The following is a 14255-nucleotide window of genomic DNA, read 5'->3' as shown; positions in this document are numbered from 1 at the left end:
TCTGTGCCACCCTTCATGCTTGGAACACCATTGTCCATGTGTGCCCACTGTCAAGCCTTTTCCTCTGTCAGATCCTCCCTTTAAACTCAATTCTGCTATGAAACTTACCGACAGCCCACCAGCTATCATGATTATGTACTATAGTATGCTCTAATTATAATAAAAAAAACTATACCACTTGCAGTTTACTCCTTTAGTATATGGTATCACTTCCTTTTTATGGTTTAAACTGTGGTGCAGACCTAAGTCTTCCTCTCTTCTGTTGCATTTACAGTGCTCAGTAAATATCTGTACACTTCTGTAACATGGATGTTGCGTGGCTTGTACATGGTGCTTTCTGTCTCATAACATCTGGATAACAAATGTTGGTAGTTGGCTTCTTATGTCACAGTGGGCCAAGGGAAGGTGTTTGAAGTTGGGCAGAGGTTCGCAAACTGTGGGGCGCACCTTCCTATGGTGGCATGAAGGAACATTTGTGGGGGTGCAGCTCCACTCCTGGCTCTGGCTGCCGGCTCTACCTCCAGGGTCCTAGCTACCAGCCTTGGCCCCTGGCCTCAGCTCCACTCCCGGCCCAGTCTCAGTGCCTTTACACCTGTCTGTGGCTCCTGGCCTTGGGAGGGGGGCACAGACAGAGGTAAGTGGGGGGCTTGTGGTAAAGTTTGGGGGCCACTGGGTTAGGGGATACCTAGTCATGTTCAAAGGTAGCTGAAAAGAAATTGGGAGACTGAGGAAAGAGTGAGAAAATAGAGGAGGTGATTGGAAGTGGACATTGGGGCTTCTCTTCCACTATCAAAGACCAGTGTGGGGGAGAGATGTATAGCTGAAAGTTCTTGGTGAATGTTATCTTGTTACTTTGAAGAGATTCTGACGAGTTCTGTTAAGGCTGAGTGCAAACTTGGAGAGAAATGACTACAGAAAAGAAGTTCTGGGGTGGTAAGTGCAGGAGAGAAGAAGCAGAATAGTTACCCAAGGAAGACTAGGGAGAGTAAGGAAGGCAGGAGTGAAGGAAAACTGCATGGTCCTAAGATTTTCTCTAAAGGCAGTCGAGCAAAGGAAGAAGTGAATGCAAGTAGTAAGTCAAGATTGGGTTGTTGGGCAAGGCAGGGAATCAAATGAGGCAAAATACTGGAGCTGTGTGTGGAATGGAGGGGGTTAAGTACTGCAAAGGAGTCAGATTTTGATGTTCTGGAGGTCACAGAAGGATTATGTGATTGAGCAAAGGCAGAGAGTAAGAGTAATATTAGATGAAGTGGTGATCAGAGCATGGAAATTCAGAGATTAGAATTGGAACAAAGGCAGTACTTGAATACAGCATCAAGAGAGTGACTAAGGCTTTTCTGACAGGAGGAAGCTGCTCCACAAAAAGTATGACTGTTAAAACAGATTTAGTTCAACTGTTATTAAATGCCTTGTGCACGCTCTTATTTCCATTTAGTTTAAACTGCAAAATCTTAACATACAACTTGAAAGTGACTTACCTGCACTGTCTTCTCTAAGTTTGGAATGTCCTATGAGTTTGTCAGGCAAAGAATTAATTCCTCAGAGGCAGGATACTGTCCTCACCCCCACAAAAGATCTTAAACAAGAGACTGTCAGAGAGGTGGCAGGACATCATTTCAGCAAATTATAAGAAAGGGTTGTTATTTCTTGCAGTCCAGTGCATTCTGGACATCTTGGATTGTGAATGGAATGCTCCCAATAAGAAGGTGCAGCCCTTCCTAATAATCTAGACCAGGGTTTCTCAAACTTCATTGCACTGCGACCCCCTTCTGACAACAAAAATTACTACACAACCCCAACAAGGGGGATTGAAGCATGGTAGCTGGGCCAAAGCCCGAGCCTGAGCCCCACCACTCAGAAAGGGGACCAAAGCTGAAGCTTGAGGCTTCAACCTTGGGCAAGGGGGCTGTGACCTGAGCCCTGCTGTCCATGGCTGAAGCCAAAGCCTGATCCTGGCCACTCAGACTTTGGCTTCAGCAAGTCTTAATGCCAGCACTGGTGACCTCATTAAAATGGGGTATTCAACCCACTTTGGGTCCCTATGCACAGTTTGAGAACTGCTGATCTAGACTTCTGGTTTGCTCTCTCAAAGGATGTCTGAAGATAGCATCTGTCATTTTTAAGGTTGTAGAAAATACTGCGGTAGTCCCTAAGGATTTGAGGAACTAGAGACGGAGACCATACTTAAGAATCTTAGGATCTCTTGAGCTTCCATGCAGACCTAGATGTGACCTGTGTTGTTAGGTGGTTAGAAGAACTAAGTTTGGAAAATGTTGAGGAATGTGTGTTGTCTGGCAACTATTTTTATTCTGTGATGTCGCCTTGGAACTCTTCCCTGCATCTCCATTCATCTTGGCCCATCAGACTTTGTGGCTGCAGAAGGTGATTGGATGGTCTATTGTGTAAGGCTGTACTTTTAGTCAGGGCCAAGTCATAAAATTCTTCAAGAAAGACCTTTGTAGAAGATATCTTTGCATGATCTGTCCTTTCGCAAAAAGGACAATGGCATGTCTGGGTTTTGAATTACTGCATCTTGTCTTGAAAACCAGGGAAGAGGCATTTTATAATTTCTATCGCAGCAGTAGAAAATATGGTTTGATCACGTAACCAACAAAAACATTTTGGAAATTATTGGAATTCAGGAAATGCTAGTTAAAGATTTTATAAAAAGACAGATTAGATTTGCAGAGCATATGTTAAGAGGTTCAGCTGGCAAGGCATGTTTACAGCACTGGAAGGGAAAGTTGAGGACAGAAAAAAAGGAAGCAGAGAAATATGATCTTGGATAGACAGTGGTGCCGTGGGTGGATCAAAATGGCTATTCATCCACAAAGAGATTTGCAGAGGATAATTCAGAATGGGGTGCCATGGCTGCAAACCTCCAGTAATGGAGATGTCACAAAAAGAGATTGCAGTAATATCTCTCAATCCCAGTAAAGGAGTGGGCTCCATTATGCTAGGCATTGTAGAAACAAGTAACAAAGGTTGTAGTCCCTGACAATTTACTGTCTAGGTATTTGTTCACTTCCTTCACCCAGCCTTTTACTGACAGAAAATCATCAGTGGTTAGGGTGCTAGCATGGGACTTGGGAGTACTGGGTTCAATTCCTTGCTCCACCACAGACTTCCTGTGTGATCTTGGGTAAGACTCTTTGTCCCTCCGTCCGTCTGTAAAATGGTGGTAATAGCACTTTCCTACTTCACAGAGGCATTGTGAAGCTAAGTACGTAGAGATGGGAATCATGTAAGTACTCAAAACTTTTTTTGTCTAAAAGTATTTTTAAACCATCAGCAAGTAAATATCAGCAATTTGTGTTAAACTGCAGCATGAACACGGTTGTCATATTGTGTGATACTTAGGATATCAATTTCTTATCAAGAAATGTCTGATGGTTTAAATTCTGAGCTTGGTATGTGTCGTGTTAAATCAAAGAAAAAAAAATGAGTGCAAGTGAATAGGTACATTGCTAGCATAATGCACAAAAGGATGAAAGCAGGATAGATTGGTTTAAATCACCAGGAAGAAAGCCTCAATTTTAATCAACTTTTCGATTTGTACTTCAGTTATTTTCTAAAGAAAGATGCATTCTCATTAGTTGAGATAGCCATTGAAACATGTTGATATTCAAGTAAATAGAGCCTTTACAGTAGTCTGGTCTACACTACAGAGTTAGGTTGACATAAAGCAGCTTACATCGACCTGAGAGGGTACACTCTAATGATATATATTTATTTAAGCAACTATATAGCTTAATATTTTCAGATTCTTGTGTTGGAAAATGAATGATATATTGTGTTTATACTAGATAATTAACTTTTTTTGCTCATGATTTGTGTCAAGCTATAGTAGGATGGTAACTGGAATTTAATTAAACACACAACAGTGTATGATATTTATTTTTATTAAATAAAACATCCATATGTTTTGACTACATAAACTTCTATTATCAAAACACATTTCACATTTACAACTGTATGATATATTAGGGGAATTAACTGTAGTCTGTGAATTAACTGATTATTTCAGGTCCTCCTGGGAAAATTTCAAATATGCGTATGTGAAAGTGACTGGAGTGGAAGTTTCTGCTTGCCTAAGGCCTGGCCTACCCTAGAGAGTGTGTGGAGGGGTGGGGGGGAAGGCAGGATCGATCTAAGTTATGCAGCTTCAGCTACGTGAATAACATTGCTGAAGTCGACATACTTACATCGACTTACTGTGGTGTCTTCACCGCGGTGAGTCGACTGCTGCCGCTCCCCCGTCGACTTTGCCTGCACTTCTCACGGCAGTGGAGTACAGGAGTCGACGAGAGAGTGCTTGGGAGTCGATTTATCGTGTCTACACTAGACGCTATAAATCAATCCCCACTGGATCAATCGCTGCCCGCTAATCTGGCAGGTAGTGTAGACAGACCGTCAGTATCTTGAAGATGACATTTTCTAAGTAACATCTACTAAGTTACGTAGGCTGACCTTTTGTGCCATATTTATAAAGCTTTACCTCAAAAGTTAGATGTCTTCCCCCTGATTCTTTCTTTATAATATAGGAAAGCAGCTTTTTAACTCAGTTTTTGATAGAGGCCCATGGACTCAGAATATTTTATTTATTTTATTTAAATGTTTTAAAAGATTATAAGAAGTTTAGGGCTTAGCGTATTTTGTATTAAATTCAGATTTCATTTTAAACAGGTTTATTTTTTAAAAAAAATTAAGTTCAATAAAAACATCTGATTTAAATAAGAAAATCTGATTTTAAATTTAAAAATATCTGTTCTTATCCTCTCTGGATGAAAGTTATAATGTTGGAAGCTAAACAGTAGAACATATTGATTTTTATATAGCTAGTGTATTTTAATATATAATATCACAAAATGTCTTATAGAGAGTTAGATGAAGGTTAGAGTAAAGTAAGGGATAATTTAATGTACCCCAGGGCACTTTATGAGCAGTTGAATTACAAGTTCTTTTATAAGACATGGATACCAAAAAACCCAGTACACTGAAAAATACACCCACGCCCCTTACAAGTTTGAACTGAGCTCTCTTCTGTATTCTGAGTTAGTCAGGAGCGTGGAAGGCTTTTGCCACTATCTACCTTCCAGACTTTTCGTGATGTTAGAAGACAAATGTAAAGTCAAATACTGTAGATAATATTTTTTACTTTGATATAAAAACATCAGCTGAATTGGTGTTCCAGTCCTCAAGTGAGAATAAATTCTGCATCTGGAGTAAGGGATGTAAAGCCCATAAGCCGTAACGTATCTATTGAGATAGCAGATCAGAAAAGCTTGTAAAATAGCAATGGCATATTTTGGGTCATTGGGAATAAAGGCCAAACTCGTGCTGTTATAGTTAATCTCTTATTCTGAAAATACCTCTGGGAAGCCAGAACAAATCGTTGCGTACTAGAGAAATGAAGGGTGGGGAGAAGCAGCCCAGAAGTTTTGGAAGCACAGGTCTTTGTGTGTTATATAATCACATTTGAGTGACCTAGCAAGCCTTCCGTACTGTGCCTGTGCTGCTTCTGTCAGTGCAGGTCCAGTGTGAGAGACCCCATACCAGTGCTTCGGCATCTTTGAAACAGCTAGCTGTTCCTGTCAGGTCTGAGACATAGCATGACTGAATTTTAGTGTACTCATAGCATTCGCCTGTCTCGCCATTGGTGGTAGAATTGGTGGTGTGTTCATGCCTCATCCAATTCATCTCCCTGGCGGTGCTATATTGTTCTCTGCAGTTCATATTCTAGTGTTTTGTCCAGTCTAGTTTTAACTGTTCCAAGTTATGGGGCTTCCCACTAGGAGACACTTCTGGTGTGTAACAGAGCTCACTTTCTGGAAATTCTACCTATATTTATCTTTTCTTAATTTTGTTTAATTGCTACTAGTTAAAATACCCCCATGTAACAACCCAAATAATTCCTCTCATTCCTTAATCTTCACATCTTCCAAATATGTAGACTGTTATATCATTCCCTTTTAATTGTTGTTTAGCTACAGTATAGATACTTAGTTCTTTTGATTTTATTTTTTTAAGAACATCCCTTTAACTCCTGATACTTTCCGTTGCTATTCTCTGATCTCTGTCCAGTTATCTTTCCTTATAGCACTGTATCAAGATGTGAATACTGTACTTTCCCAATACTGTATAGGGATGGGATATACCTCCATGCTGTATGGTATGTGTTGGATCTTTGTATAATTTCTTGGTTCTCTGCGGTGTTTGCCTTCTGATTTTAATTCCATTTATGCAGTCCTTTAATCTGCTGTTTAAACTTCTTCATCATCATTAAAGCCAGATCTAACACTGTTCTTTATAGTAACCCATTAGTTCTAGCCATTATTTTTTCTCATTGCCCATTTTTATGGGTTCACTGAGTTTCCAATTATTGCTTATATGGTTCAGTTAACATTTGTCTAATTATTTGTTTCCTTCAATATTTTCTCTGGTTTCCAACACACAGGAGTTACAGGACTACTATTTGAAAGATTTATATGATATATTTGAATGTTATCTAGGTTGCTTTTACTTAAAAGGTGCAGCTGGGTGCCACCATGGATTGTTATAGCAATAAATTACCAAAACTAAGCAAGAACAGGCCTAGTTAATATGAAAGGGGGGACGTCCCTGGGAAATGGAGGGTGCAAGAAGTTAGCTGTTTCTACTCAGTGGTTAACACTATTCCCTCAGCCAGTATTGATCCAGTGCTCCAGCCGAATGTAACACTGCTCTGTACGTCTGGATGACAGTAAAACAGAGGTCCTGAGTACTCAGAGTCGTTGAAGTTCCTATGGCACATTTTATAAAAGTAGGGAGATAAGTGATTGTACACACTGGCCAGATTCCATTTTGGGTTACTCTATTCTGTCTGCTTGAGGTCCTCCTGAAGTTTCAGTTGGATACAGGATTTCCTGACTCATTCTGTGTATGTCACTGTGGGCTGCTAATATGATACTCTATATTTAAAAATGGCTTGTGAAAATGAAAAGCTAATTGCTGTGCTGTTTTCCTGGTGATATGATGGAAGAGAGAATTGCAAAAGATACAAGTTAGTGAATTGAAGAAATGTGGATTCTTTTTCTGAAGAATTTCTGAAGTGATGCCTGTATTCTGGTAATCTAGTAATGATCTCGGCTTTTCAAGGTTTTTGAGCTGTGTTTACTGCTCAGTGTGGTCTAATTGTAAAATATTGTATATACAACAGAAATTTTCTGTTTTATTCACATTTTAATTTCCCTGTTGGCACTTTGATATCATGTTGATGGGTGCCCTAGAAATTATACCTGTATTACAAGTAAATTGCTACTGACTTTCTAATTCTTTTAATTTTTTAATTTTTTTTATATCAAACCCTCTACAGGTCTCTCATCTTCTGTATTATATTGAAGCTTCTCATCCTACCCTTCAGACCCATGCATACGTTAGTTCCCACCCACGTATTTTTTACACCTTTCTTTCCATGCCCTTTGTCCCTTCTGTCACCCATGCCACATAATTAACCCCTCACCCCTTTTGCTTCCTTCCCTTCTCTCCCTCTCCTTTCCATTCATTCATCTGGCTCCCTATGCATGGAAAGAAACCTCTGCCTGCCCCAGAGCATCACATGAAGTTTTCTCTAAAAGAGAGGGCTGCCCCCACATGATACAGCTAACTTAATCCAGCTTTTAGGCACAAGCAGGTGTCCACTCTTTCTGGTGTGCTTGAATGCATGCCATTCTTCCCACTTTCTTAATAAGCATATTAGACACCCTGAGCTTGTATTACAGCTCTGACTGGATTGCCAAAAGTTAAAGGTTTCATTAATAAAATAAGTCCTTAGAACTTTACATATTTTTGAAAGTGACAAGATTAAGTCACTTGTGGCCTAATAATAAACAGACTGAAAGAAGATTCAAGCACTTCATCTTCCACCCAATCTTTGATTTCACAATCTCATACTTGTATTTTCTTTTCCCTATTGCTATGTGCAAGATCCACACAAATGGAAATACGTTGACAGTGACTATGCAAAATACTGTCTGATGTGCAAAGTAAAACTGTTGTGTTTTTTTTTCTTGAATCATTTAGTTAAAGTAAACTTAGAAGTTACTTGTAATAATAGTTGGTATCCCTTTTTAAAGATCTGTTTAAAAATGCCTTGCCCTTTTTTTTTACTTGTTTAAAGTGGTGGTATGATACGATACAGATTTTTAATGGAAGAAATGTGATGTTCATTGTTACTGATCACAAATCTAAAACTAAAAAAAGTTTAACAGCAAAAATGTCCTTGCCACACTGTCATATACACCATACTTCTACTTACTGTTTTCGCTACAGCAGAGTCAAAATTGATGGCTTTTCCTATTTTCAGAGAGAGAAAGAGAACATTTTAACAGTGGAAAGGACCCTCATGATTCATAAATCTCTCATTCATCCTTAGTACAAATATCTACACCAGGGTAATTTGGAAATGTTCAAGTCACACTGGTTGCCCTGCCAAAAGTTTAATGAGGTATTTTTTAACTTCTTTAGTACCTTTTCCTCATTGGAAACTTTGCATTTGTTACCCTAAATGTGTTACAATTAGTTGCATTTTTATTCCATGCTTAGATTTTTCTAATGGCCATATTTTGTTGAAAACAGACTTAATTGTCTAGCTTCATTTACTTTATCCTATCACATTCTCCTTCACATGTTTTGTAGAAGTAACTTTCCAATTCAGAAATTAGCTAATTCTGCAGGAATTAAAGATTTACAAGATCTAGGTTCTGCAAATTTATGAGAGCCCATTTATTCTACGAAATAGTCCAGCTAACGCCAAGCTCCGTTCTGTGATGTACCCGTTTATGCCTTTCAGTTTCCTTTCATGTGTGCTCTTCAGGCTCATCCTTAGACTGTCATATCTTTGTTTGGCAGGACTGAGATTCTTGTTCAGAGCCATGTACACTTGTGGTTTATATATATGTTTGAAGGACTGAAAAATTGTTCTGTGAATATACATGCAACGTAATAGACTTCTCAAATTTTCCATAGAAAGTGTAATTGCCTATTATATTTGTTGGATAGTTTGCAGATATGGTGAAATATAACCTAATAGAGGACAGTGAAATTGATATTTGCATACATTTGTTTTCATACAAGTACAGTACTGTACTTGAACTTCCTTGGCAAATAAAATGTCACTTTGGAACAATGCTGTGTATTAAAATAGCCTTGCAAAATTGTCATGAAAATTTGCAAAGCCTGAAATCTACTTGTCTTCCCTTTACCATGATGACAGATTAAACTAAGACTTAGGTTAAAAAAAATTACTCTGCCTGGGTTAATATAATCTTGAAAAAAATGCTTTTAACAAATCAACGAGATTTTAATAATTTATGTGTGGTGATGGGGAACCTGTGCTCAAGGAAGGCCTTGAGTCTTGTGCTCTTCAGATGAATAAAGCTGGGTGGGGTGAGAGTGCATACTAGGTGAGACGGAGGATAAGGGGGGGACTCCGCAGTCTGGAGCAGTAGGGGAAGCACAAAAGTGCAAAGCTTACAATATTTTTAATAGGTTCACCTGATGCATGCCAAGAGCATTTAGTGAATACCATGCACTAAAACAACACGGGAAGTAGTATCTACAGTTTAAGAGTGATGGCACTTCCTCTTGTTGCAAGACAGCCTGAGATGTAAGGAATGTACTCACTGATAAGACTGTAGCAAATAGTTTACATGAGCTTCCATTTTATAAATATTTAGAGAATTAAAGCTAAAACTCTTGCCTTAATGTACATTGTTCTCTTTTCTGTGTTCTCATATCAGTCTGAAGTTTCCAGCCTTAATTGGCTCTATTCTGAAATGATTTGCTTTGTTAGTTATGAACAGGTCTTTCTTCACATGTTCCTTTAATTCAGTATTTTTATATTTGAGTCGTCTTGTGCGTGTTTCTTAGCATACTATGAATCATTTCATACTAATAGTCACCTTTAAGAAATTATGAGATTTACATGATCTGCAATAGCTGTTTTGGGAAATCAGAGCATTTAAGAGCCACTCTAGAAAATTATAAAGACTTAGAACACAGGGCCATATTTTAAAATAAAATAGGTATATCTCCAATTATTTATTTTATCTCCTAGAACTGGAAGGGATCTTGAAAAGTCATTGAGTCCAGCCCCCTGCCTTCACTAGCAGGATCAAAAAATGTTCTAAAGAAACTTTACCCTGCTTTTTCAGGCTGCATGGCCATCTTCCATTGTTTGTGGGGAGGACAAGATAATGGCCAAGTTGTAAATATTTACAATACATACCACAAAAATATTTAATGTAACGGGAGCTTCTTCCACCCCTGAATTCTGTTGAGGCTATCTACTGCCTGCTTTAGGGATGTGTCACATGGTAGAAATGAGAATCTTTAGCCTGCTGAGGTCCTATGATCTTCTCTCTCCTTATCTGATGGCTCTGCACTCCTCCTCTCCCCAAACTAATGATCAAGGAGAGATACAGTATTATCTAGCCTTGTCTAAAGGGACGCATCTACTGGAATAGAGAATAGTCGTCTTGACACTAGTCGTTGGGCTGGTGACCACCAAGGGGAATTAAGAATGAAGAGATTCCGTAGGGCATGCCTTTATCCTGCAGTCAGATAGGCATTGGGTGTCTTTGCACAGCCCTGTTGACCTCAGTAAGAATTCACTTGGGTGCTTCTGCAGCACTAGTTGTAAGACTGGGGCCTTTCTTTGGGGATCACTGACTTGCAGCCAGATCAGCTTTGTTTATAATTGGTCCAAACTGGTGGTTGTGCCATTGTTAAGCATGATCATGTTAGTAAAGCAGCTTATTAAAGAGGTACTCACTTCAGATAAGATTTATCTGCTTATGAAGAACATCTAAAATAGAAACAATCTAAATTTGTCAGCGTTTATACTAGCTGCATTTTCAGGTTTGCTGAACTTTAACAGTGAAAACAGGCTAGTTACATCATCAGTATCTAATTTCACATTCCGGTTCTCATGCTGGAATAATGCTGTTGTGTCTGGGGGTTTTGCACTGCAGGAAAGTGTTTAAATATGTAAAGTATGTTTCTTTGGTAGTGGTTCTTGGAATAAATTAGACTTTAAAACACTTGAGCAGAGTTTGATTCTTCCCATTTCCTTTCGGCAAGTAGTTTGAGGGGAGTAGGTATTTGTGTGAGATGAGTTCCTGTGGCAGGTGCTATATTGAGCTGCGATATTGGTCAAAATGCCCCAAATTAACTCGCATGGTTTGCAGGATGTGCCTGTTTGTTCCAGGTTTTATACAATTTAACTCTTATTGGAGATCCTTGAATAATAAGGTTCTGATATTGACATAATATTGAGGATTTCTGTGTTTTAGTCTGATGTAATCTGCAAGTACATGTTTCTCTGTGCTTTATATTGTCAGGTGGTCAGACGCGTGTATTTTTATGCATCAGTGCCTTTAAAGAAAAGTATAGGTCTATATTTAATTTGGTAACTACAGTACATAACTTCTGCTTCTAAAATCTGACTACATCAGGCAGGGATAAGATGCTGAGTTTGCACTCCCTTCAGACCAAGCCTGTTTTGCTTAATTCCTGTTGCTTTACTTAAGGGTTTTCTCATGGTGGTTTTGCACTTTGTGAAGTCAGTTATAGTATACCCATGCAAAGTGGATGTAAAAACACTAGCCAGTCAGTATGGTAGAGCCATTCTTTATAGAATCTGTGCAGGTGCACTACTTTCTTGCTGTGGCATCTGGTATCATAGATTAGTTGAAGTTCTAAAATGTGACACTTATTTTTGGTCTTTGTGTTATCAGATTGCATGTTATACGTATCTGAATACAGCCAAACTCAGTGTTTACGCAAATGCCTTCAAGTTTTATGTAGCTAAAAACTGGAGATCTGTGTTGGTAGCAGAGCTCTTGTGTTCAGATGTTATGCGTCCCAGCAGCCTGTTGCTTTTGGACCGCACTAAGAATGTGCTGGTCCTACTGAAATCTGCCTTTAGAAATATGCCTTGGTTAGTCAGTGTATGGTAAAAGTTTTAAACCCTGATGAGGGAAGAGTGTTGCCTGCAGTTAGCTTACATAATTAAATCTAAAATGAAAATTTGTATAACCTGTCTTGAGGGATCATAGGGAAGAGCATGGGGAGAAAAGGAAGGAACACTCTATGCTCATGTTAGTGCCCCCAAAGTGTTCCAGGAGCTGCTTTTTCAAAAAAAGCAGCTCATTAAAATACCAAAACTTTTACTATTTGAGGATTTATATTTGCTGAAAGAATTTCTGATAAAATGTGCTTTGTGTTCTACCAAGATTAACCATATTTTTTCTGTTTCTTTGCCATGAACATAAGCCTCATCTAGTATTGCTCTTTGGTCTGATATAGTATTGTAATATTACCTAGGCACATGTGAGGTTAGCCAGACTGTAGCAAAATCTAACAGCGGATAAAGTGCTAAAGCGGAAAGAGGCTTGGAGAAAAGGTGTAACTTTTTTACTGAGAACTGTTGAAGTCTTGTTTGAATGAATGTAGCTTTGTTTATTTCAAGTGCATGTTGCCCAATACTAAATCTCTGCTTTGGTTTCTATCCTACAGGGAACACAGTGAGTAACCTGATTTTCATTCTACCTCCAATCTATGGTGCGATTCAGACCTATAAAGATGGCCTTGAAAAACGATATTTAGCTGCATTTTTTTGTCTCACAGGTATGTGTAAAACTTGACTTGCACTTTAATTATACAGGGATTTCAGATGAGATATGTATAGTCAAAATCGGAACATGTTTCTGTTCTCACTTCAACCTCAGTTCTTTATATAATCTAAAATGTCTTGAGATTATTAGTATTGTTTAGGCCAGATAAATAAAATTAGAATTCACAAAATAACTGTCTGATGTAGTAAAATAAGCCCTATCTGGTCTTGTGTCCTAATCCAGTGCATGCATTTTCATAGACTGTGTTCCTTTTAGGCTGATTTACAGAAGCTATGTTGTGTGGCCCATATTTACCAACAGTTTAACACTGTGTTAGTCTTTTAATTTGTACCACTTTTATAAAAGCATAAATAAAACATGTGGGCAAACACCTTGGAGGAACTGAGTAAGTGCCAGGTTTCCATCTATTTTGTCAGTTTTAGTGCTTACCTTTTACTGGTTTGACCTGCATCAAGACAAACACTAAATCACATTCAAGGCGTTCTCCCAGTAGCTAGAGGGCACTCTCCTTTTTACAGAGCTTTGTAATATTAACCTGTAGACTGGCTTCTAAGAAGCTCAAATATCTGTGGTGTTGAAAGCATTAAAAAAAAACAACCCTGAACTTAACAGCTCCTTTCCTGCCCCAGTCATCCAGTTTCTTTCCAAACTGGGAGAAAGTATACAGTAGAACATCAGAGTTATGAACACCTTGGAAATGGAGATTGTTCGTAACTGTGAAGTGTTCATAATTCTGAACAAAATGTTATGGTTGTTCTTTCAAAAGTTTACAACTGAACATGTATTTAATACAGCTTTGAAATGTTAATATGCAGAAGAAAAATGCTGCTTTTCCTTTTTTTTAGTAGTTTGCGTTTAACACAGCACTGTACTGTATTTGCTTTTTAAAATTTTTTTAAAACTCTGCTGCTACTTGACTGCACAGTTCCAGTTCCAGCTGAGGTGTGTGGTTGACTGGTCAGTTTGTAACTCGGGTGCTTGTAACTTTGAGGTTCCACTGTATTATTGCGAAGTGGCATCAAATTTGACAGTCCTCTATACGTGTTAGCATGTTTCCTTGTCTGCAGAGGCCTTCTCTTAGCTGGCCGAGTACAGTCCTGCCTGAGCCCTGGGTATATACTCTGGAGGCTAGCCTAAACATCTGCCAGTGCTGCTGTGGCTAAACTGCTGTGTTTAAGCACTAGCTTGAGTATGTTTGCCCGAGCTAGGAATTACACCTCCCAGCTGCTGTGTAGATGTCTTCAGATGTGAAATTTACTTCTGGCATGGAGAAGCCTGTCTTGAGCGAAAAAATCTTGCATTCGCCCTTTCATCCCCCCAAAATCCATAAATACTCTTATCAGCAAAACTGAAATAAAAGATGTACACAGGAATCACTTCATCACTACTAAAGTAGCCACTGCTGTTGTGAAACGTGGCAACTCTAACAGAGTACATGCTATGCCACAGTCTGGCAGGAAGGGAATACTGTATACTATACTTGAAATGCTACAGCTTCAATGCTGCAGCTGCACCACTGTAGTGTAGACACTACCTGTGCTGATGGGAGAACCCCTCCTGTCAATAATCCACTTCCCT

At 38.9% G+C, this 14255-nt stretch overlaps 1 protein-coding gene across 2 annotated transcripts in view; it reads left to right on the top strand.

The window, feature by feature from the left end:
- The window catches only part of ACER3 (alkaline ceramidase 3), a 77087-nt gene that overhangs the window by 13943 nt on the left and 48889 nt on the right, over nucleotides 1-14255 (top strand). For both annotated transcript variants that reach the window (XM_032771517.2, XM_032771518.2), the window contains exon 2: nucleotides 12559-12669. In XM_032771517.2, coding sequence (XP_032627408.1) covers nucleotides 12559-12669 — 111 coding nt within the window. The remainder of the gene's footprint in view (nucleotides 1-12558; nucleotides 12670-14255) is intronic.

Source organism: Chelonoidis abingdonii, chromosome 1 (genome assembly GCF_003597395.2).
Source record: "Chelonoidis abingdonii isolate Lonesome George chromosome 1, CheloAbing_2.0, whole genome shotgun sequence".
NCBI lineage: Eukaryota > Metazoa > Chordata > Testudines > Testudinidae > Chelonoidis > Chelonoidis abingdonii.
The sequence above is the reverse complement of the archived record's forward strand: the minus strand, read 5'-3'. Positions and strand labels throughout refer to the sequence as shown.